The following is a 21977-nucleotide window of genomic DNA, read 5'->3' as shown; positions in this document are numbered from 1 at the left end:
TTATGATGAAAACCCAATAATCAGTGTCTCAGAAAATTAGAATATTATAAAACAAGACCAATTGGTACTTTTGCTAAACAGTGTTGGCAGTGTGCCAAGTCCTGCTGGAAAACGAAATCCGCATAAAACACAGTGGATCAACACCAACAGAAGACAGACATGACTCTCAAAACCATCACTAATCATCAGTCAATTTTACATTTCATTTAAATGAAATCACACAGTCCAAGCTGCTTGAGGTCTAGTTTAGAAGTTTCCACCAATAAGTGATGGTTTGGAGAGATAAACATTCTGTGATGTTCCTCAAACATGCATGTCTCAACGTTACCATATTAAAACAGGTTAAGCTATGTTGTTTGAGAAGGAGACATTTTATTTCATATACACTACCAGTCAAAAAGTTGGACACATCTTCTCATTCAGTATTTTTATTTCTCTTTTTAACCCTCAATGGCATGGTGCAGCCCAAAGGCAATAAACCACTTTTTTAATGTATGGTTTATATTTGGCCAGTTATATATAAAACTGATGTTAAATTTGTTGCCTCAACAATATGCAGTTACACCAGAGACTGTAAAAAATATATATACACAGTCTATAAGTTACACCACAAGGCAATGATGTTAAAACAGTGGTTTTCAAATGCTTTAACTGATACGTCAGAGATTTCCAGCCTCCCAAAAAGTAGGCTAAACCACTTTTTCCTCACAGTTAATACACACAAAAATATTATTAAAATGTGTGAATTTCACTATTAAATATTTCAAATTTGTAAAAAGCCAAATATACAAACTTCAGATTCAAACTTTACATTAGCCTAAGCTCATCAGACAACAAAACAGAAACAGAAGCCACTGTTAACTAGTGTGTGTGCACACTTAGAAAGTAGTTCTTGAAAATGGCGATGGTGCTCTCTCCAGTACTTTTGGATGGGATGAGTTGGGGAGTTGACGATGCATGATGAGAGGTGGTGGTGATCATCAGGATGACAAATAACACATTTCTAATGAATTTCCAGGAATGCTTCAAAATCTTGTAGAAAACCTTCTTCCATGGACAGTAGAGACAGTTACTCAAACAAAAGCTTTTAACTCCAACAAAACACGTTTTAATACCCTTGATTTCAGAAGCACTAATAAATGAGCAGGTCCATTACTTGATCATGATGATGATGTGAGAATGAATAAGTGTTTTTGAAAATGGGTAATGTAAGATACAGTAATGTCATGCTTCAATACTCTGCAATAATATATTGATATATGTACTAATATAATTAATATAAATATAAATAATATAAACATGCCTCATTACTCCATGTGGTGGAGCTAACTAGATATATTGATTGTCAATGTTTGTAAAACTGGCACCAATAAATAGATAATTCCTGGTCTCTCTCTCTCTCTCTCTCTCTCTCTCTCTCTCTCTCTCTCTCTCTCTCTCTCTCTCTCTCTCTATATATATATATATATATATATATATATATATATATATAAAGTATTGTGATAATATTGTATCATGAGAGGCCCTGTGATTCCCAACCCCTACTCAACCAAAGTGTGATTTCTAAAATTACCATAGTACTTACCATTGCAGAACAAAATAATCCATAACAAAGTCAACTTTAAGAACTTAATACCTTAAATAATTCAGCCCATGTTTGGAAACCATAAACTAGAGCAAACTTTAACTTTATTTTAGGCAGCAAATGAATAAACCCTGTACACACTGCTGTGAGTCACTTCTCTAAACCAGAGTGCAAAATTGTGTGTCTGGGTGGGCTGTGATATTTCTGCTCAGAGAGTGACTGTTACTCATCCTAAATAAAACCGCTAATGCTTCTCCAGGCTCTGTAAATCTTGTTGTGATTCATTTGCATTAAAATCCAATGAACACGTTCCCAAGTTCTCAAATTAATTGCAGATAAATGTAAATGTGGGCAGCCCTAATACTAAACCTTAAAAAGGGTCATTAGACTTTTTATGTACAATATTTGGTCAGTATAAATTTGGTCTGTGTAAAGAGTGCTTATAAATAAAGCTTGCTTACTTACTTACTTAGTAAGTAAGGGGTTTGTACAGTTAAAAAGGCTTTTAATAGAATACCAGAAATCTAACGAACGTTCTGGAAAAAACACAGAGTTCTAATATCTGTGTCTCTTACATAAAACACACACAACACCAATAAAATGAGATAGTTTTCTTTAATATATAGAAGTATTGGCATAAAATATCTCCATTGCAAAGAAAAAGTAGGTAATAAAAACAGAAGACAAGCTAATCCGATGCTGTTTCTCTCCCTACCCATCTGAGAGTCTGAGAAAGTCCATTTAAAGTCCCATTAAAAGTCCACCGCCTTCAGCTTCCTCTCCTCCTCCTGCGTCAGCGGCTGCTGGGCCAGGATTTTGCCGTGGAGCCGGTGGTGTTTGCCGATCCCAAGTTTGGGCAGGCCTCTGTTTAGGCCCTCCAGCAGCACGCAGGACTTGCACAGGGCCTGGCTGGAGATGTAGCCGCAGCGCGAGCACGTCCCCTGCACCGGCATCTTCACACCCTCCCTCACAGAGAGGTTCTCTCCGGAGTGGATGACGTCCATGATGGCGCTAGGCCTGACTGCCTCCAGGTCTTTGAGGAAGGTGCGGGCGTGGCCGCGGTAGGCGTTGGGGGAGTAGATGCACTCGGTGGAGAAGTAGTCGAGCTTTTTGAAATAAGCGTAGAGGACGATCTCTTTCTCGTAGGCGTATTTCAGAGGTTTACAGCGCGGTATAGCCCCCTCTCCGTCGCTGGCCGTACTGATGGCTGTGCAGCGACGCAGGCGGGCAATGTCGCCTCGGAGGACGTTCATCAATACAGTCTCTGCCACATCATCTGCGTTGTGACCTGGAAATAAAACATAAAACAGCTGTTAAAACTACCTGAGCTGTTATTTTTATCATTTACACAAAATATATTACATAATAGAGCTGTATGATACTGGGAAAAGCTCATATTACATATATACATGCACACTTTCTCATTAATATTTGTTCTTTATTTGTATCATTTAATACATTGTAGATTAATATTAAAGACTTCAAATCTATGCAGGGACACATATGCAGTTAGTTAGCAGACAAACACCAAGTAACAAGTGTAAAAAATATTTTAGCTTGTTTAAGAGATTTTAGTTTCTTATAACCACGTGTACCTTCATTATTTTGATGCTTCAATATTAATCTACAGTGTACAAAATACTAAAAATAAAAAAGAAATTAAATGAGAAGCGCGTCCAAACTTTTGCCTTGTACTGAGTATATTGTGTTATTATGAAATACAAGGATTTTTACAAGGATTTATTGATCTAATATCATTGTACTATATTATCCATACACTCTACGTACTCTTTATTATATTAAAATAAATTATGCTGAAAATATATTGTTTTTTCTAAAGGATGTGTCAACGAAAATTTAAACAGTGTGAATTTGCCCTTTTGTATCAAGCAGCAAAAGTTATATAAAAAAGTGCAACTATTGTACCTGCACACATTGCAATAACGATGCTGAAACAATATATTGTTTATATTCCGGTCAGTACCGCTTATAGTAAATTAAACTCTGTAGGAGTATTCTGAATTTATCATTTTTTTATATTGAATTTTACACCCTCTATGCTAAATGTACATCATTAAAAGTGTCTGTCAAATGTAATGTAAAGTAAAGAAAAGATGGATTTCCATTAAAAGAATCAGGATAGGAAGTCCACAGACTCCAAGAAGAAGTAGTAAAAAGTAAAAAGTGGGAGAACAGGACTGCAGCAGTACCTGTACAGATTTTGTCCACATTCAGCATCATGGCACCTCTGTCCAGTGCCTGCCTCCTGAACACCCCGCAAAAAGTGCAGTTGTTCTTCAGACCCACTTGCTTCACTATGGCGTCCATGGTCCAGCCGTACAGCTCCTCGTAGGAGACGATCTTGAGGGGCAGGTCGTACTGCTGCTGGTTCCTCTTCACCGTCTCCAGAGAGTCGTCCCGGTACCCGGTGATGCCCTCGTCCACGGAGAGCAGCAGCAGCTTCAGGCCGTAGTCGTAGCGCTCGTTCAGCACCTTCAGAACGTGGGCCAACACCGTGGAGTCCTTCCCACCGGACGCCCCGATCCCCACCGTCTCCCCGCGGCTGAACAGGCGGCCGGAGACGATGGTGTGGTGGACCTCCTCCTCGAACGCCCAGAAGAAGCAGGATCTGCACAACGAGTGGCCGGTCTTGGGGCGTTTGAGGGCGGCGCGGTTCTGCCCACAGCTGCTGCACTGGACCGGCATGGTGAGGAAACCTGGAGCTCAGCGCTGACCTACAGAACTGAACCACCAACCAGACCTAACGTTAGATACCTCACCTAAAGCTACCTCACCTTAAGATACCTCATTTAAAGTTACCTCTCTTCACCTAAAGCTGTCTCATTTCACCTCAAGCTACTTAAACTCAACTTACAGTTTTGCAGTTTGTGTGGAAACCGTCTACTTAACCTCTACTAAAACTAAAACCCCGTAAAGAGCAGCGGGAAACGGTTAAATGAGAAGGTTAAATGAGTGAAAAGTGTTAAATGCGAGAGTTAAAGGCCGGTTTCAGGTGATCAGAGGGCAGCAATCTTACCTATAAGACTCAGTCTGAGACCCTCAGCCCGCAGCAGCCGGTGGGTTTAGTTATTTACCTGCTATTTATTTAAGGCTTTAAAACACGCAGCCGGTCTCCTAAACGAACACACAGTACGGCTGATGTATTAAACACATCCTCACTGTTATTTATCCATATCTATTTTAACAAAACAGCGAAAAACCGCCGTATGATTAACTGAAATATAAACGCGTTAACCTCGTGTTTTCATTTCGTCTTATCCGTGGCGGATAAGAAAAGGGAGTAAAGGGAGCAGGTCGCCCCCTGCTGTACCGGAGAGCGGCCTGCACTAATACTGCATCATCTTATAAAAAGTCAAATATTATAGAAAAAGTTACTTTATTTCAGTAATTCAGTTAAAATGTTAAACATATATATTATATAGATGTTTTACACACAGAGTGATCTATTTTAAGCGTTTATTTCTCTTATTGTTGATGATTATGAAGCTTACAGCCAATAAAAACCCACAAATCAGTATCTCAGTACATTAGAATATTATATAAGACAAAATGGTACTTTTGGCAGTGTGGGCAGTGTGCCAAGTCCTGCTGGAAAATGAAATCTCTATAAACACTGCACTGCCGTTGGACTTGATATAGTGGATCAATACCAGCAGTGTCTCTCCACTCTTCCTCCAGACTCTGCTCCCTTAATTTACAAATGAAAATTATATAAATAAAATTTACTGATGATCATTGATGGTTTGGAGGGACATGTCATCTGCTGGTGTTGATCCACTGCGTTTTATTCAAAGTCTAAAGTCAGTATATTGTTATGGGTCGAGACAATTAGTCAATTTTTCAGTATGAAAGTGATTAATCATTTATAAATTCTGATTTTGCTCAGTTGCTCCATATGAACCCATTCATTTCAGACTTACTCGAGCGCTCTCTCTGGTGGTGAGACAAACCTTTCAGAAATCCTCTAGTTGTGGTGCCTTTAAATCTCTCCAAACTATTGTTTACCAATATATATTATTTATAAATATAATATAAATATAAATATATTTATAATATCTACTCTTCCTGTGATTTTATAAAACTATAAGATTTGGCTTTGAAATGAAATGAATTAATGATTTAGCACTTTTAAGCCCACTTCTTCAGACAGGTCCATGTAGGTTTGGGTTTTATGTATATTAATAATAAAAAAAACTTAATTAAAACTGCATTTTGTTTTTACTTATGTTGTCTTAGAATAATATTTAAATTTGTTGGAAGCATTTAAGAGGGACAAACATGCAAAAAAAAACACTTTTTCATACCACTGTACGTCCATTCATATTTACTTAATATCATGCATTACTATTTAGTGTTTATAATAATGGTAAATGAGTTTACAGTATTTAACTCCTGTGGCATAAAGGGATGCATCGTTGCTGGATTAAGAACAGTCTAACACCTGAAGGCATCACAGATGAGCAAATAGCAATAAAACCACCAGCATAAACCAGAATAAAGGGCAAAAGCAGAAGGAAACAGAGAGCAAGAAACAGGATCTAGAAACAGAAAGAGCTCAGAACAGCAGAGACATCTGCACTATTTCCCACACTGTAAAGACTGTGTGTGTGTGTGTGTGTGTGTGCCAGTGCAACATATATCAGTTAAATTTTTTTTTGTCAAAAATAATTTACCTGTAAAATGTACCTGTATTTTATCCCAAATTAAGCTTTTATTAGTCTTTTATTACTTTTAAAAAGTAACCTCTGGAATATAATCAAGAGGAAGATGGATGATCACAAGCCATCAAACCACCAAACTGAACTGCTTGAATTTTTACACCAGGAGTAAAGCAGCATAAAGTTATCCAAAAGCAGTGTGTAAGACTGGTGGAGGAGAACATGATGCCAAGATGCATGAAATTAAAACTGTGATTAAAAACCAGGATTATTCCACCAAATATTGATTATTTCTGAACTCTTAAAACTTTATGAATATGAACTTGTTTTCTTTGTATTATTTGAGGTCTGAAAGTTCTGCATCTTTTTTGTTATTTCAGTCATTTCTCATTTTCTGTAAATAAATGCTCTAAATGAGAATATTTATATTTGTAATTTGGGAGAAATGTTGTCTGTAGTTTATAGAATAAAACAACAATGTTCATTTTACTCAAACATAAACCTAATTCAGAAACTAAAATGGTCTATTAATTTTTTAAAGAGCTGCTGATGGTGAATTAGTTGTGGTGGGACATATCCCTTATGCAAATATATTATGCCAAGAACCAGTAGTTATATTAACCTTTAATATTAAGATTTCTGTGCTGTATAAAGGCAGTGCAAAACAAATAGATTTAGTAAAAATCTATTTTAAGTACATCTAAATGTTTAACATGTCTTGAGAATGACCGGTAACTTTTTCAGGGCAATCTTTCAGAAGTTTCCCAAATTCTTTTAAGTAAATTCAGCTTATTAAATTTTACAGAGCAAAAGAGACAATAAATGATACTGTATGTGGTTATTTATATATAAACTTATTTATTCATGCTTACTACACTGTTAAAATAATTAACATGTGCAATAGAAAAAAAGAATTTTCCACACTTGCTGACTCATCCTAAATTTTATTGTTGTTTATTGTTATGTTTTTTTTATTTTATATAAAAAGTAAACCTTTCTTAAACATAAAAATAATTGATAAACCTTAGAATTTAAGTTAGAGAATTTTTACAGCATACAGTAATGCAAAACACAAGTACCAGTTTACATTTTAAAACTAAAAAACTCAAAACAAAATAAGAGTTTTAACAGTTTCAGATTTCAAGTCAATGCCATAAAAATACTGATGTGAGGAGCATGATATTCCTTGAGTACAGAACAGACTCCAACCTTTAGCCTCGCCTTATCTACAAGATTATAACTGCTGCTACAGTGTGACGGGTTTCATGTGACAGGATTGAGTATGATGGGCTTGAGCGTGATCGGTCAAATGACTGTGACGGGGTGAAGTGTGTCGGAGTTGAGTGTGACAAGATTGAGTGTCACAAAGTTGATGGCAACAGGGTTTAGTGTGTTGATGTTGAGTGGTTGAGTGTGACAGGGTTGCGTGTGACGGAGTTGAATGTGATGGGGTTAAGTGTGTCGAGGTTAAATGTGACAGGGTTGCGTGTGACGGGGTTGAATGTAATAGGGTTGAGTGTGATGGGGTTGAGTTGGACGGGGTTAAGTGTGACAGGGTTGAGTGTGACAGGATTGAGTGTTACAAGGTTGAGTGTGACAAGGTTGCATGTGATGGGGTTGAGTATAACGGGGATGAGTATAACAGGTTTGAATGTGACGGAGTTGAATGTGACAGGGTTTAATGTGACGGGGTTAAGTGTGATGGGGTCGAGTGTGATAATGTTACGTGTGGCAGGGTTAAGTGTAACAGGATTGAGCGTTAAGTGTGACGGAGTTGAGTGTCACAGAATTGAATGTGACGGGGTTGAGTGTGACAGGGTTAAATGTGATGGGATAAACTATGACAGGACTGGCTATGATGGGGTTGATTGTGACAGAGTTGACTGTGACACGGTTGAGTGTGACAGATTTTAATTTTATGAGGTTGATTGCGACTTAATTGAGTGTGACGCGGTTACGTGTTGCAGGGTTAAGCGTAACAGGATTGAGTTTAACGGGGTTGCACGCGACAGGATTGAACGAGACTGGGTTAAATGTGACGGGGTTGAGTGTAGACTCTTTTGAGGAAAAATCATGTTGTGTATCTCTGGCTTTAAGTGTTTTTATGTTTTATTTATTTATGGTTTTATGCATCATGAGAAATACCACTTGTAGATGTTGGTTGGAGCTCTGTACTCATTGTGTTTTCCTATATAATCACAGGCCGTACAGATGGGCTTTATAAACTCCTGGTTTTGTAGCACAAAGTGAGGTTTTGCCTCTAGATGTCTCCTCCACTGAAAATAACTGCGATAAAGATTATCGTCTTTGTCTAACCGAAGCAGATATTCAGCCAGTTCCTTCGGAGTTGGAAAATCATCCACATGAATGAAAGCGTTGCTCGGAGCAAAGTTTTCGTAGTTTTGTCTGGGAGGTCCTAAAACTACGGGAACAGTTCCGGCGGCGAGCGGGGCGTTGAACTTTTCGGTGATGTAGTCTCTGTGAATGGAGTTCTCGAAGGCTAGGTAGAATTTGCAGCTGGATATGGTGGGATAGTAGTCCTCGTATTTTAAGAAGGACCCATAGGCCTTCCCAAATAAAGTTATTTTTATGTATTTTCGAAGCTCGTTGAAATACTTGGTTCTCAATCCGGTTCCAGTGTACGGATTGTTGTTGCTCACAATCCAACAAACCAGCTTGTCCTTTCTGGGCATCTCGAAGTGTTCCTCAGGGGTTTCTCTGACGAACAGCTGGTATCGCACCAGAATATCCGAATCCAGCCTGTAGCTCAGCGTGAGATTGAAGAGGTTCTCCAGACCCGGGATCTTGATTGTGTTCGTTGGGGATTCCACATGGAACCAGATCCAGCGCTGGGCGGGAGGACGAGGAGACGGGGGGAGGTTGGACGAGTCGTGTTTTATAGACTTGTGGAAGATCAGAACAGCGTCAGCCTCGCTGTACAAAGACCTGTCGTCCGTCAGCGAGCAGCCGTCGATGTCCATCAGGGTCTTGCAGTCACTAAAGCTGAACCTGAAGTTCTCAGGCCAGAACCACAGTAAAACGATGGGCTTGGGAGGCGTCTTTTCGCTTTTGGGAGCTTCGCTCAGAGAGCTTTTCTCTGGTAACGGAACAGTCTGGGCGTACTGAGGCGGACATAAAGGCTGAGAGTTCGGAAAACAGAAGAGGTAAAGAACGAAGGTCACACTGATGATACCTGCACTGACCACACTGTATCGTACGGTTCCATTCAGAAGACTGGGTGGCATCGTATTTCCTACGAAAAAGAAAATTTCAGAAAATAAAATAAATTATTACACATAATCCATTTAGTGAACACCTTTAACCCTCCTATTATCTTTAAGGGGCCAATTTGACCCCATTCAATGTTTAAAGTCTCAAAAAAATATGGTTGACATTTTTTTATGAGTTTTGTCATTTATATTTATTATCTTTTCTTAATTTGATGAAGAGAATACGTTTAAAATAAAATGTTTAAAATGTTTTCATTTCAATGTCTGTTTTATTAAGGCTGTTTTAAACGCGTAAAACATGAGAACTTTACACATTTTACACGCTTTTGTATGGTATAGTCTCAGTTTTTAATCATTTAATATCACAGATATTGATGGTATCACTTTAAAATAAGGCTCCTTAAAAACGGACCTAAAATATTTTGTAAAGGAGTTTATTAATGCTTATTAATTAGGTTTGTAAATTATTTAAGTCTATTAATAAGCAGTAAATAGAAAAGGAAACAGTGGCCTGTTCTGACCTGTTGTTAACCAACTAGTCACCACACATTTTTTTTTCTAGTGTCGAAACCTCAGATCTCACAGTAGATAATATAATGCTGACCAGTCAGTGGTAAAAAAAAAAAAAAAGATATATAAAGTCATTTGACATGTTATTTAGTATATATCATGATTTGGATTAAATAACTGAATAAATAATGATAAAATAATCCATGTTAATGCTAATTGATGGAAAAGACTGTAATAAAAATATATGCATTATAAGAAAGATCTGAGGATTTACAGGATTTACAGTAACTAAGTGTAGAATCACTATTTAATAAATCTGTTTATTAATGTTTAATAATAACAACAAACTCCTTTATAAACTATTTATAAACATGTAATAAATAAGCCTTTTGTAAATTTACTTAATTTTACTTAAAAAATATTGAGAAATGTTGAGAAACAGATTCATGTACTTACCTAAAATATATTTAAAGTACATTAAAGTTATGCTTTCATCAAATGTTTGAATGTAAACTTATTATCTTACTTTTTAAAAAGTACACTATAGTGTATTTTAAATAAATAGACTACTATGAAATACACTTTTAGTTTAATGTAATTCAGTATACTTCTAAAATACTTCCAATATTTCCAAATATACTTTTGTACATATTGAGCAAAGTATGTTAAAAACAGCCGTTACAGTAATTCACATAAAGTACAATGTATCATGTTTGTGTCAGGAATACCCAGGCAGGGTGACGAGGAAAGCGGACACAAGTGCAGGTAGGGTGAAATCAATAAATAATCATTTAATAAATAAATAACAAGTAACAAAGAAACAAGAAACAAGTAAACACTTAAATACGGAACAGGGAGATATATACAAGGAACAAGGAGTGAACCAAATAAATGAAACTAGATAAACAAATAACCAATAACCAAAACAAACCAGTAAGACTAGAGAACATAAACTAAGCAAAACAAGAAGTACTAATGATAAACAAACAGGGAGTAAATAAACAAAGAAACAAACGAGGTAAGAACACAAAGAAACTAGAAACTACCAAGAATAACCAAGAAGATAAACAAAACTAAACAGGGCAGGGATATATATTTACAAGGGAAAACAAACAAGAAGCTAATACTAGACAGGGAAAAACTAGGCTAGACAATAATAAATAAACTAAGCAGAAATGAACTAAACACTAAGCAGGGAACTGGGGAAACGAGGAAGAAACAGGAAACTAGAAAACTAAACAAGAAATAAACACGGAGCAAGAACCAGGGCTATGAAACACAGAGAAACACAGAGAGACAGACAACAGGTGAAGGTGCAAAGACCGACGGAGGACAAGGTGGCAGAGGAGGGCTATTTATAGTAACATAAAACACACTAGAAGAGGAAACACCTGGGGAAGGGGCGGAGCTACAAATGAGAAACACATGGTGGAAATCTACTGACAGGAGACACAGAGAGGCACAGGTCACGTGGGGAAGACACACAGAGACATGAGACAGGGCTAAGACGTGACAGTTTGTTTTACTTTTTAAGAAAGTAAATTAAATTACTACATTGGTAAAATATAGTAATTAAATTAAAAATATATTTAGGTATTACAATAATATAGCAGGTAAAATAAAGTATTTCAATGCTCTGTAATTATAATTATAATGCAAAAATAAATAAGTACATTTCTAATATACCTGGTGTATAATATAATAGTGATACAGTTGTAATACTCGTAATTAAATGTATTATAATTTCACTCTAAGCATATTAAAAATATGGAATTATATACATAAAGTACTTTAAATGTTTAAATGTTACTTACAATAAGTATTTTTAAAATAGTTCCATTTTAGTACAGTTAAGTACACTTAGCACAATTTAATTAGGACTTTTGTACTATTTTTATACAATAAAAGTATAATTAAATTAAGTACCAAAACGTTGTTCCATTTTAGCTCTCTTTAAATATATTGATTAATAATAATGTGGCTACAAGAACACTTTAGTACTTTAGTGCACTATGGTATAATAATGCTTATTTTACTTTAATCTACTTTTTTCACTTGGGAGGAACAGATTTTACCAAACAATTAAAAGTCACCAAAACCAAATAACTCAAATGTAATTTGACAAACCTGCAGATTACAGATTACAGATTACACTCCTGTATTACGTATTGCTGTGGTGTTTCTGTAAACCCAGAAACTCAAATACAGAGTCATAAATACTCTCACATTAATTCTCTTTAGACTCCAGATTCTACAGCTCTCTTCCAATTTAAACCTCAACCTTGTTAAAATTGTAAAGTTGTACTAAATATATTGATTAATAATAATAAAGTGGCTACAAGAACACTTTAGTGCACTATAGTATAATAATGCTTAGTAAACTTTATTATATACTTCTTTTTCACTATGGTGGAATGGATTTTACCAAACAATTAAAAGTCATTAAAACAAAATTTCCCAACTTACTCAAATAACTCAAATAACTCAAATGTAATTTGACAAACCTGCAGTTTACAGATTATAGATATTACTCCTGAAATACATAACACTGTGGTGTTTCCGGCAGCCCAGAAACTCTATTATAGAGTCATAAATATTCTCATAATAATTCCCATTAGATTCTACATTCTACAGCTCTTTTCCAATTTAAACCTCAACCTTGTTAAAGTTGTAAAGTTGTACTAAATATACTGATTAATAATAAAGTGGCTACAAGAACACTTTAGTGCACTATAGCATAATAATAATTAGTATACTTTAATATACTTCTTTTTCACTTGGGTGGAAACATTTTACCAAAGAATTAAAAGTCACTAAAACCAAATTCCCCAAATAACTCAAATAACTCAAATAACTAATATGTAACTAAATTCCCGTTTACAGATTACAGATATTACTCCTGAATTACGCAACGCTGTTGAGTTTCCGTAAGCTCAGTAACTCAAACACATCATAAATACATAAATGCTCTCACATTAATTCCCATTAGATTATACAGCTCTCTTCCAATTAAACACTTAGTTGTAAAGTTGTAAAGTTGTACTCACACGCTGTCCTCCTCACAGATCTGATCTTAACGTTGCTCGCTCCAGGATGTGTGAAATGAACTCACAGGAAGGCCCAACATAGACTGTACACTCACCCTTCCCGTTCTTATCTTCAAGAAGAATTACAGCACAGTTTCCCCTGTGAAGAGGTGTGGCCTTCAGCAAATGAACAAATCTGCAGGGTAAATATCTTTAACACGGCTTTACTAACTTGCTATTGGCCAAAACAGCAGGAAGGAGGCCTGTGTTGATCTTTCTAAAGACGGGTATCGGTGGAGACATACAGAGAAATCTACGGTGGCCGAGAAAGCCCAGCGCAGTGCAAATTGAAAAGCGCTGCAAAAGCACAAAACACATCCATCAAAATTACAACACAGGCGCAGCAAATAGAAAAACGCGCTGCAAATAGAACCACAACACAACAGAAGTGAGTCACAACACAACGGAATTTTCCCGGGGGACCTTAAAAGATGCTGTACCAGCTGTATACAAAGGACAATAAGTGGCAAACAAGCTTCTGAAAAGTAAGTTATGTTTATTACCTGTGATTACCACGGTTGTGTGCATATTATTAAAAGTTCTGCTTCACAAAACGGCTTGTTTGCCACTTATTGTCCTTTGTACACATAGTGAAGTCCGAGACATTACTGAAGACGCAGCTGGTACAGTATCTTTTGAGGTCCCCCGGGAAAATTCCGTTGTGTTGTGGTTGTAGTTGCAGTGCGTTTTTCTATTTGCTGCGCCTGTGTTGTAATTTTGATGGATGTGGTTTGTGCTTTTGCAGCGCTTTTCAATTTGCACTGCGTTGGGCTTTCTCGGCCACCGTAGAAATCTGTTAAACTGTTCTGTACTTGGTGGAAACACCCACCACCATGTGCTCCTGCTCTGGAAGTCCAGTGGAGGTCAGTGTTGAATCATAATTTACTGATTTACTGATCCCACCACTCTTCCAGAGCTTTAGGTAAATGTGAGGCATGGCTGAATTAAAGGCATTTCAGTACGCCTCCAGATTTTTCTGGCTTATGTTTAAGGTCAAGTGAACAATTTGTATTGGAAAAATGTAACCAAGAAACTAAAAAAATGAAAAAATGTGTGGATATTAAATAGAATTTCCAAAGCCTTTGTCTGTAGTAAAGCATGCAGTGTATTTATACACACTTACACACAGCACGTTCGCACTTTCATCATCATCATAATAACTAGAAAAAGAGTTCAGTAGCTCCTCCTGTCACATATTAGCCTGTGTCTGTCCTGTGTTTTTCCCTCTTTTGGTTTTCTGTGCTCCTGCCCTGTTTTCCTGTCTTGTGTTTCCAGCCATGTGCTTTTTTGAGCACATGGCATTGTTTTGTTATTGTTCTGTCTCCGCCCTAGCCCCGCCCTAGCCCTGCCCAAGCCATTAGTGTTGTCACCTTGTGTCTCATTCGTAACTCCGCCCCCTCATTACTTCCACAGGTGTCCCTAGTGTGTGCCTGTGTATAAATACCTCATGTGATCCATTGTTCTCTGTCGCGCTTTTTGTTTGACCGTGTTCGTTAATCTTTCCAGATCGTGTTTAAATGTTTTGTTTAGCCTCAGACCTGTTGTGTTGTTTGTCCTCAGTGTCTCAGGTTTTCTTTATTTAGTTTGTTTCTTTGTTTGCTTAGTTTCCTTGTTTGGTTCAGTATTTTAGTTTATCCTCTGTTTCATAGTGTTTTGTTTTAGTTACCTTTTCTTTTTATACTCTCTAGTGTTCCTTTCTTTGTTAGTTTAAATATGGATAATAAAAAAGACTTGCACTTGCATCCTGCCTCCTCCACCATGTTACACCTCCATTTCCACTCGCTGTTGTTTTTACGTGGATCTCCATGGAAACGAGCTGGAGACCACTTATTGATAATTTTTCCTTGATTTCACCAAATTGAAAACCTCTGGAATATAATAATCAAGAGGAAGATGAATGATCACAAACCATCAAACCTGAAAAACGCAGAACTGCTTGAATTTTTGCACCAGGAGTAAAGCAGCATAAAGTTATCCAAAAGCAGTGTGTAAGACTGGTGGAGGGTGGAAGAGAACATGCATGAGAACCAAGATGTATAAAAACTGTGATTAAAATAATCAGGGTTATTCCACCAAATATTGATTATTTCTGAACTCTTAAAACTTTATGAATATGAACTTGTTGTTTTCTTTGCATTATTTGAGGTCTGAAAGCTCTGCATCTTTCTTTTGTTCTTTCAGTCATTTCTCATTTTCTGTAAATAAATGCTCTAAATGAGAATATTTTTATTTGGAATTTGGGAGAAATGTTGTCTGTAGTTTATAGAATAAAACAACAATGTTCATTTTACTCAAACATAAACCTATAAATAGCAAAATCAGAGAACCTGTGGTCTCTTATTTTTTTCCAGAGCTGTATAGATATAATAGAAACAGAGCTGACTGTAGAGTAAAGCCATTTCAGTATTTCTGCAGCACTACAGAGCTGCAGCAGCGACGTTTAACACTTCTGTTTCTCTTGAAAACGAAGCTCTTCAGGAAGTCACTATTTCCTGCTGCACCCATAGTGAACAGAGGTGTTCTGCATAATAAAGAAAACCTTTTTTTAGTCAGTGAACTGGCCCTAACCGCTGTGGTTAACTGTCTCTAAGAGTGCAAATAACCAATAAAAGTTAAGCATTAAAACATAAAAGTTTAGTTTGACACCTGTAACTCTGTGTCTGTGTTCTACTGCATTATCACTGGGTCACAGCAGCAGGACTTAAAGCACTTAAACATGAACATAAAAACCCTTTACTGAGTTTATCAATTATTTTATTACATTAATTTTTATTGTTCTTACTTTTATTTATTTATTTTTATTAATTATTATAATTATTATTTTTGTTTTTGTTTTTTATTTAGTGTTAGTGTAACACACCAAAATACTCTGTTAACTCAAGGTTTCTGAGGCTGGTTACTCTGATGAACTTATCCTGTACAACAGAGGAAACTCTCGCTCTTCATTTTCCTGGGGCGGTCCTGATGAGTGCCAGCTTCATCCTTATAATGTTTTTGATGGTCTTTGTGGTGACTGCACTTGAAGTTCTTGAAAAATGTTTTGGCCTTTCGAAAAGTCATTTTAAGAAATTAAATGCTCTTAAAATGACAATAATAAAATTTATCAAAATATTTTTTGGGACGATATATTGTTCACAAAAACATTTAATAATAGTATTTTTTAAAATTACATTAGTTACATTTTTAACAGATAATATATACATTGTATAAAATAACTGGTTGATTTTTTTTGAGGAACTGGTAGACAAAGGTCCAAACCAATAGACTTATCTATAGAACTGATAAACTTAGACCCCCCCCCAGCACTCCCTGAAACACGTCACTGTTTAACTATAGAACTGCAAACCCAGTAAACCTATAAAAAACACACCCACACAGCAATCCTGCTATCACACTGTTTACAGTCATGACACAGATGTATTGCATAACCAGTTACCCTTATATATATATATATATATATATTTACAGTACCAGCCAAAAGGTGGTTACACCTTTTTATTCATTGTTTTAATTTAATTTTATTGTTTCTGCATTGTTAATTGATACTAGAATAATATACAGTGCAGAACCAAAAAAAAACAAAGTCAGAGTACAGGCTAACATAAAAAAACAGAGACAAGCCTTACCAAAACATCGAAACATCGAGTCGAAACACACTCAAAAGGGCAGGAAAACATCAAGGTAAACAAGCAAAAAGGCAAGACAAAATCAGAGATCATATACAGAAACAGACGCTTAAAGAAGTAATGCTCAATATGCTTCTGAAACAACAGGCTGAACAAACAAGACTGGTTGTTATGCTAGGTTTAACAGCTGAGTAGAATCAGAACTCAGGTGAGGCTGATATACAAATCAGGTGCTGATTGGCTGCCAGCTGACATGATTTAGAAGAGCATTCTGGGAGTTAGAGTTCATGAAAGCGAAAAATGGTTTTAAGGAATTGGAAGGTGTGACAATCCTAAAATCATCCATACAACAGAGGAAACTCTTGCTCTTCTTTTCCTAGGGCTGTCCTGATGAGAGCCAGTTTCATCATAATGTTTTGATGGACACTTGAGGACACTTTCAAACTTTTTTGGATTATTAAGTATTTGCTTAATCGCAAAGTTCTTGCCATAATGTAGATTAGAAAATTACTCAAATATGGAATATCACAATAAAAGTAGAATCAAATGATCTGATCAACTGATGGTGTAGGAAGTTTTACCACAGGTGGCCAAGCAGCATCATGGGAGGTGATTTAGGCAAAAATGATTTAGCCCAAAGTGGTTATTTTAAGAAGGAGATGATTGAGTTATTTTTGCATTATATGAATATGGATATGGTATTTTGAGAATGAAGGGGTAACGTCATTCTTTTATTCATTCATTCATTAATTCATGCATTCATTCAGATTTTAAGTCTTATCAGAGTCTGTCACTAATTATAAATCGAAAGATCTCCTTGTGCCAACTTATCCCCCATCCCATCTCTAAATTCATACTGGGATTTTTATCATTTGCTTAACCCCATTCTGCCCTTCCTCATCCCTCCTCATAAAGCTGGTTCACTGGCGTCTCTTCCAGATGTCCTCTGCGTGTGACACTCGCTTGTATGAGCTGTTGAAGGACCTGCTGATGAAGGAGAGCCAATTACCTGCGGGAACGCAGAGAGTTTTGTCCTGATAACTGCGCTGTAGAGCAGAGCAGAGGTCCTCTCCTCCCGTCAGGCCCAAAACGGACCCTATTAAACACTCATCACGCACCTGGCGCGGGCCGGCGCCAGCCAAGCTCATTACACCACTCCGCATGTCAACTTCAGCTAAAACGCCGCCGCCGCCGTCGCCACCGCGCTGCTCATTATACACGCGGGATGCTAGCGCTGCGGCTACGGCTAATAGGAGCCTAATTGTCCCAGCTCCTCAGCTAATGTCCTTACTGACAGAAACGGTAACAAACATCTGCTGTGCTCCTGCTATAAAGTTAAGAAAGTTGAGCGTGCGCCGCTGATGCTGCTGCAGCGGCGGTGGAATAAACCACGGCTTCCCGTGTCATTTTCTAATGGCGCCTTTTCTACGAGGTGTGTTTTCGCCTGTCAGACCCGGTCTCTCCGCTTTCTCACCACGTGTGCTTTTACAGTAATATGATTTCCATCCCATAGTGTGCAGGAGTTCTACAGAACCGAGACCAGAGCAGGAGATCCAGATGACAGAAGCACGGAGGAGGAGAGAATATAACAGAAATATAATCAAACCTGAGAGCAGGCCAGGAGAACCCATCATACAGCTGCCAGAGATCTTATATTAGCTGTTTTAAAATAGCTAATAGAGTTTATTCAGCTTTTGTTGGAGTACCTGTCTCTATTTTCAATGTGAGGCTTTCTAGCTTAGCTTTTTTTTAGCATTGCTGTGAGGATTTGACTGCAATAAGAGATAAGAGATAAGAAGATGAGTGAGGTCAGGATGTTGGATTATCATTACTCTACCTTATCCCCAACTCAAAAACTCAAAAGTATTAAACTGAGCTCCACAATTACAGAGAACACAGTTCCACTGCTATAAATTATTAATTCTAACTAAAGCCTGGCATTAGCTTTACTTTTTTTCAAAATCAAGGGTATTGAAGATGTTTAAGCTGGTTTTTGTTGGAGTAACAAAAACAGAAAACTTTAAACTAGTTTTTGGAGCATTGCTGTGAGAATTGGATAGGATTCAGCAACAACAGCATCGCATTAGTGACATAAGACGTACATTATGTATGTAGCCTACCCAACTAAGGCTATATTCACATTACAAACCACAATGCTCAAATCAGATTTTTTTTTCAGATTGGATTTGTCTATCTTGTCAGTGATCTGTATCTGTGTGTAATGTGAACACGGAATCTGTTTCTGAATCGTCTCACATGCTGCACATTGATACCTGTATAAACGTCTCCTTCTTCACCAACAACAAAACCCCTCATATTAGAGAGAGGAGAGACTCGTAGCTTTATAAAGGGAAATGGATGTAGAGTTAGCAGCTCATATGTGGAGCATCTTTTGCTGGAGTGGGGAGTAAACAGCTGCTCTGAAGTTCATGCTCAGGTCCAGGAGGAGAAAAAAAAAAGGACAGGTGGTTTGCTTTTGCTGTTTTTTTTTTTTGCAGCTATAGCTGCACAGCTGCATCAGGAAATACAGTGTGGGTACGAGAGAAGAAGAGAAGCACCAGATTATTGTCCAGATTATCAAAAATTAATCGGGACACAATCTAGATGAGACAAAAATCAGATCTAGATTTAAATTAAATGTATTGGACTCAATGTGAATTTTATTGTTTAACATCAGATCGGCTTTTACCTGCTGTAGTTTTATCTGCTGTGTGAACTACACACCTTCACCTCTCTCTCTCTCTCTCTCCCTCTCTCTCTCTCTCTCCCTCTCTCTGTGCTGAATTTGAATAATTGATGAAATGTGGAGCAGTGCTGGAGTAAGGGGGGGGGGGGGGGGGGTGTTGATGATGATGAGCGAGAGGAGAGGGGAAGGGACCTCCGTGCGTTTCCTGTCTCAGGGGGACGCACTGGAGATTTGCTGCTACTCAGGAGTGAAAAGCTTCATATCCAAGTGTTTTGTGCTGACAAAGGACAAACGGGAGTTTTCTCTACAGCAAACGATGCAAGATTGCAGTATTTCTCTCAAACAGAAAAAACACTCAGACGTGAATAAAGCCGTCTGTTTGCACAGAGCTCTGATTTACGTGGAGTAAAGTCGGGCTCTGTCGACTCGCCGGCGCTTTTAAAGAAATACGATTCGGAATTAATCAAACGTGATAATGAGATCTTTATGCGAAGTGCATCCATTTATCTCTGTCACTCCCTCTCTCTCTCTCTCTTTTCCCTCTCTCTCTCTCTCTGGTAGGATCTGAGTCGTGTCCCCTGAGTGTGTGTTCTCTGTTTCATATTCATAACGCAGTGTTTCGCCGGTCTGTTCCTCAGCAGAGGCCCGGAGCCCGGGGTCCGGAGCAGCAGGACGTGAAAAATGAAGCAGATCAATGGGGACCGGGATACTGTCCTGTTCCAGACCGTAGATCTCTGTCTCTCTCCAGTCTATTACACACACACACACACACACACACACACACACACACACACACACACAAAGAAGCTGTCTATGGAAAAAGAATAACAGACCATATCTCACTTTCTATATCGTCCCTCAATGTAAAGGTCTCTCTCACCCCTCTCTCTCTCTCTCTCTCTCTTTCTCAGTCTGTCTCTCAGTCTCTTTCATCTCTCTCAGTCAGTCTCTTTTTCTCTCTCAGTCCCTTATTCCTTCTTTCTTTCTCTCTTTCAGTCTCTCTCTCAGTCTTTCTTTCTCGCTGTCTCTGTCTCTCTCTCTCTCTCTCTCTCTCTCTTAGCCTCTTTCTCTCTCACTCTCTCTCCCCCCCTCTCAGTCTGTCTTTATCTCCTTTTAAGTCTCTCACTCAGTCTCAGTCTCTCTCATCACTATTTTCTTTCTTTCTTTCTTTCTTTCTTTCTTTCTTTCTTTCTTTCTTTCTTTCTTTCTTTCTTTCTTTCTTTCTTTCTCAGTCTCCTTCTTTCTCTTTCTCTCTGTCAGTTTTACAGAATTTACCAACCAATATTCTTCCCTGCAGGTTTACTCTATTCATTAGATTTTAAACTTGTCATTTTTTTCTGCTTTAACATCAATTTCAAGAACTGACTGTTCACTCGCTTCCTAATATATATACACCTAATATCCTGAAACCAGATCATCAATATCATTCACTTCACCTGTTACTGGTTTTAATGTTGTGGCTCTTTGGTGTTCTGTATTCTACAGTTCAGTATATTGTAATTCTTGTGTAAGTCTTGTTAGGACATTGCCCTCTACTGTTCACAATCAATAACTGCACATATCCGACAATGATGAGCATAAACAGAGACTTTAATAAGAATATAATATAATATATGGAGTAATGTATACTGCAACAGTATGCAAAAAATACATTTGACTTTCATTTAATATTTATGATTGATTAACATCAAATAGAACGTATTACTAAGAGCTACAAAATGAGAAACGATAAAAGTTTAGAGTTTCTTGGAAGAATGGAAGTTTCTTTCATTTTCTTTGAAATTTTATTTGATTGCAGACAGTAAAACCCAGTGTATTCAATGCTTTCTCTGCTCAATGTAATTTTATTTAAGTTTCAGATCCCAGAAGTGTTAGATGGAGCAGCATCATTCAGAGAACACAGTTACACTGCTCTTGGCTGTAGCCTGGTTTTAGGCATCAGGCCAATAATTAATGTTCAATTCATCTGCTCCAGAGAGACCTATTCTATTGGCAGTACTGCAGCCCTACAGGGTCTGGATAAGCTGAGTGTGTGAAGAAGAAGAAGAAGAAGAAGAAGAAGAAGAATCTAAAGTAGAAAACAGTTTCTAGTTTGTTTAACATTTTTTTAATGTTTACTAAATAATTCTAATGTGTATTTATATAAATTCTTACAAATTATCTGTAAAAAAACTGATTGAAAAGGTGTTTTTTATTCTGCTGCATTAGCTGGGACGCTACCATGCTTTAGGTCAATGTGCAGATTTTTTGTTTTCCAATGCAGTAGGCGGGGTTAATCTGTTTGATTGGCTAATAAATGTCTATTCTGATAAAGAACAGGCCTCAATCTGTGACACCATGTTCATTCTAATGGGTGCAGGGACTGAAAGGGTTAAAGCCGCCAATTAAAATATTTTGACAAATAAATAATAATAAAAAATCGCTTACTGTAATAACTATGGCTATTCTTTTAAAATATAGAAATATAGAAAGGGTCAAAAGCAAATCACACAACAAATACATGAGAGTTTATGACTCTGTTCTTGACATACCTAGTTCTTGTTTTGTCTTTTTTTTAGTTTTTTTTACTTATTTC

General features: G+C 37.2%; 2 protein-coding genes and 1 long non-coding RNA gene across 3 annotated transcripts in view; all 3 read right to left on the bottom strand.

Annotated features, from left to right (window-relative positions):
• The window catches only part of LOC125806220 (uncharacterized), a 148656-nt gene that overhangs the window by 36394 nt on the left and 90285 nt on the right, over positions 1-21977 (bottom strand). The gene's annotated exons all lie outside the window — the stretch shown is intronic.
• Positions 2182-4916, bottom strand: ctu1 (cytosolic thiouridylase subunit 1 homolog (S. pombe)). The gene is made up of 3 exons (XM_007229119.4): positions 4623-4916; positions 3796-4328; positions 2182-2873 (listed from the first exon to the last, which is right to left on the bottom strand). The coding sequence occupies exons 2-3, from the start codon at positions 4289-4291 to the stop codon at positions 2338-2340; spliced, it is 1032 nt and encodes a 343-aa protein (XP_007229181.3). The 5' UTR covers positions 4292-4328; positions 4623-4916; the 3' UTR covers positions 2182-2337.
• Positions 7186-13316, bottom strand: LOC103029489 (4-galactosyl-N-acetylglucosaminide 3-alpha-L-fucosyltransferase 9-like). The gene is made up of 2 exons (XM_007229120.4): positions 13052-13316; positions 7186-9517 (listed from the first exon to the last, which is right to left on the bottom strand). The coding sequence occupies exon 2, from the start codon at positions 9507-9509 to the stop codon at positions 8397-8399; it is 1113 nt and encodes a 370-aa protein (XP_007229182.3). The 5' UTR covers positions 9510-9517; positions 13052-13316; the 3' UTR covers positions 7186-8396.

This window comes from Astyanax mexicanus, chromosome 12, assembly GCF_023375975.1.
Source record: "Astyanax mexicanus isolate ESR-SI-001 chromosome 12, AstMex3_surface, whole genome shotgun sequence".
NCBI lineage: Eukaryota > Metazoa > Chordata > Actinopteri > Characiformes > Acestrorhamphidae > Astyanax > Astyanax mexicanus.
Note: the sequence above shows the minus strand (reverse complement) of the source record. Positions and strands in the feature narration are given on the sequence as shown.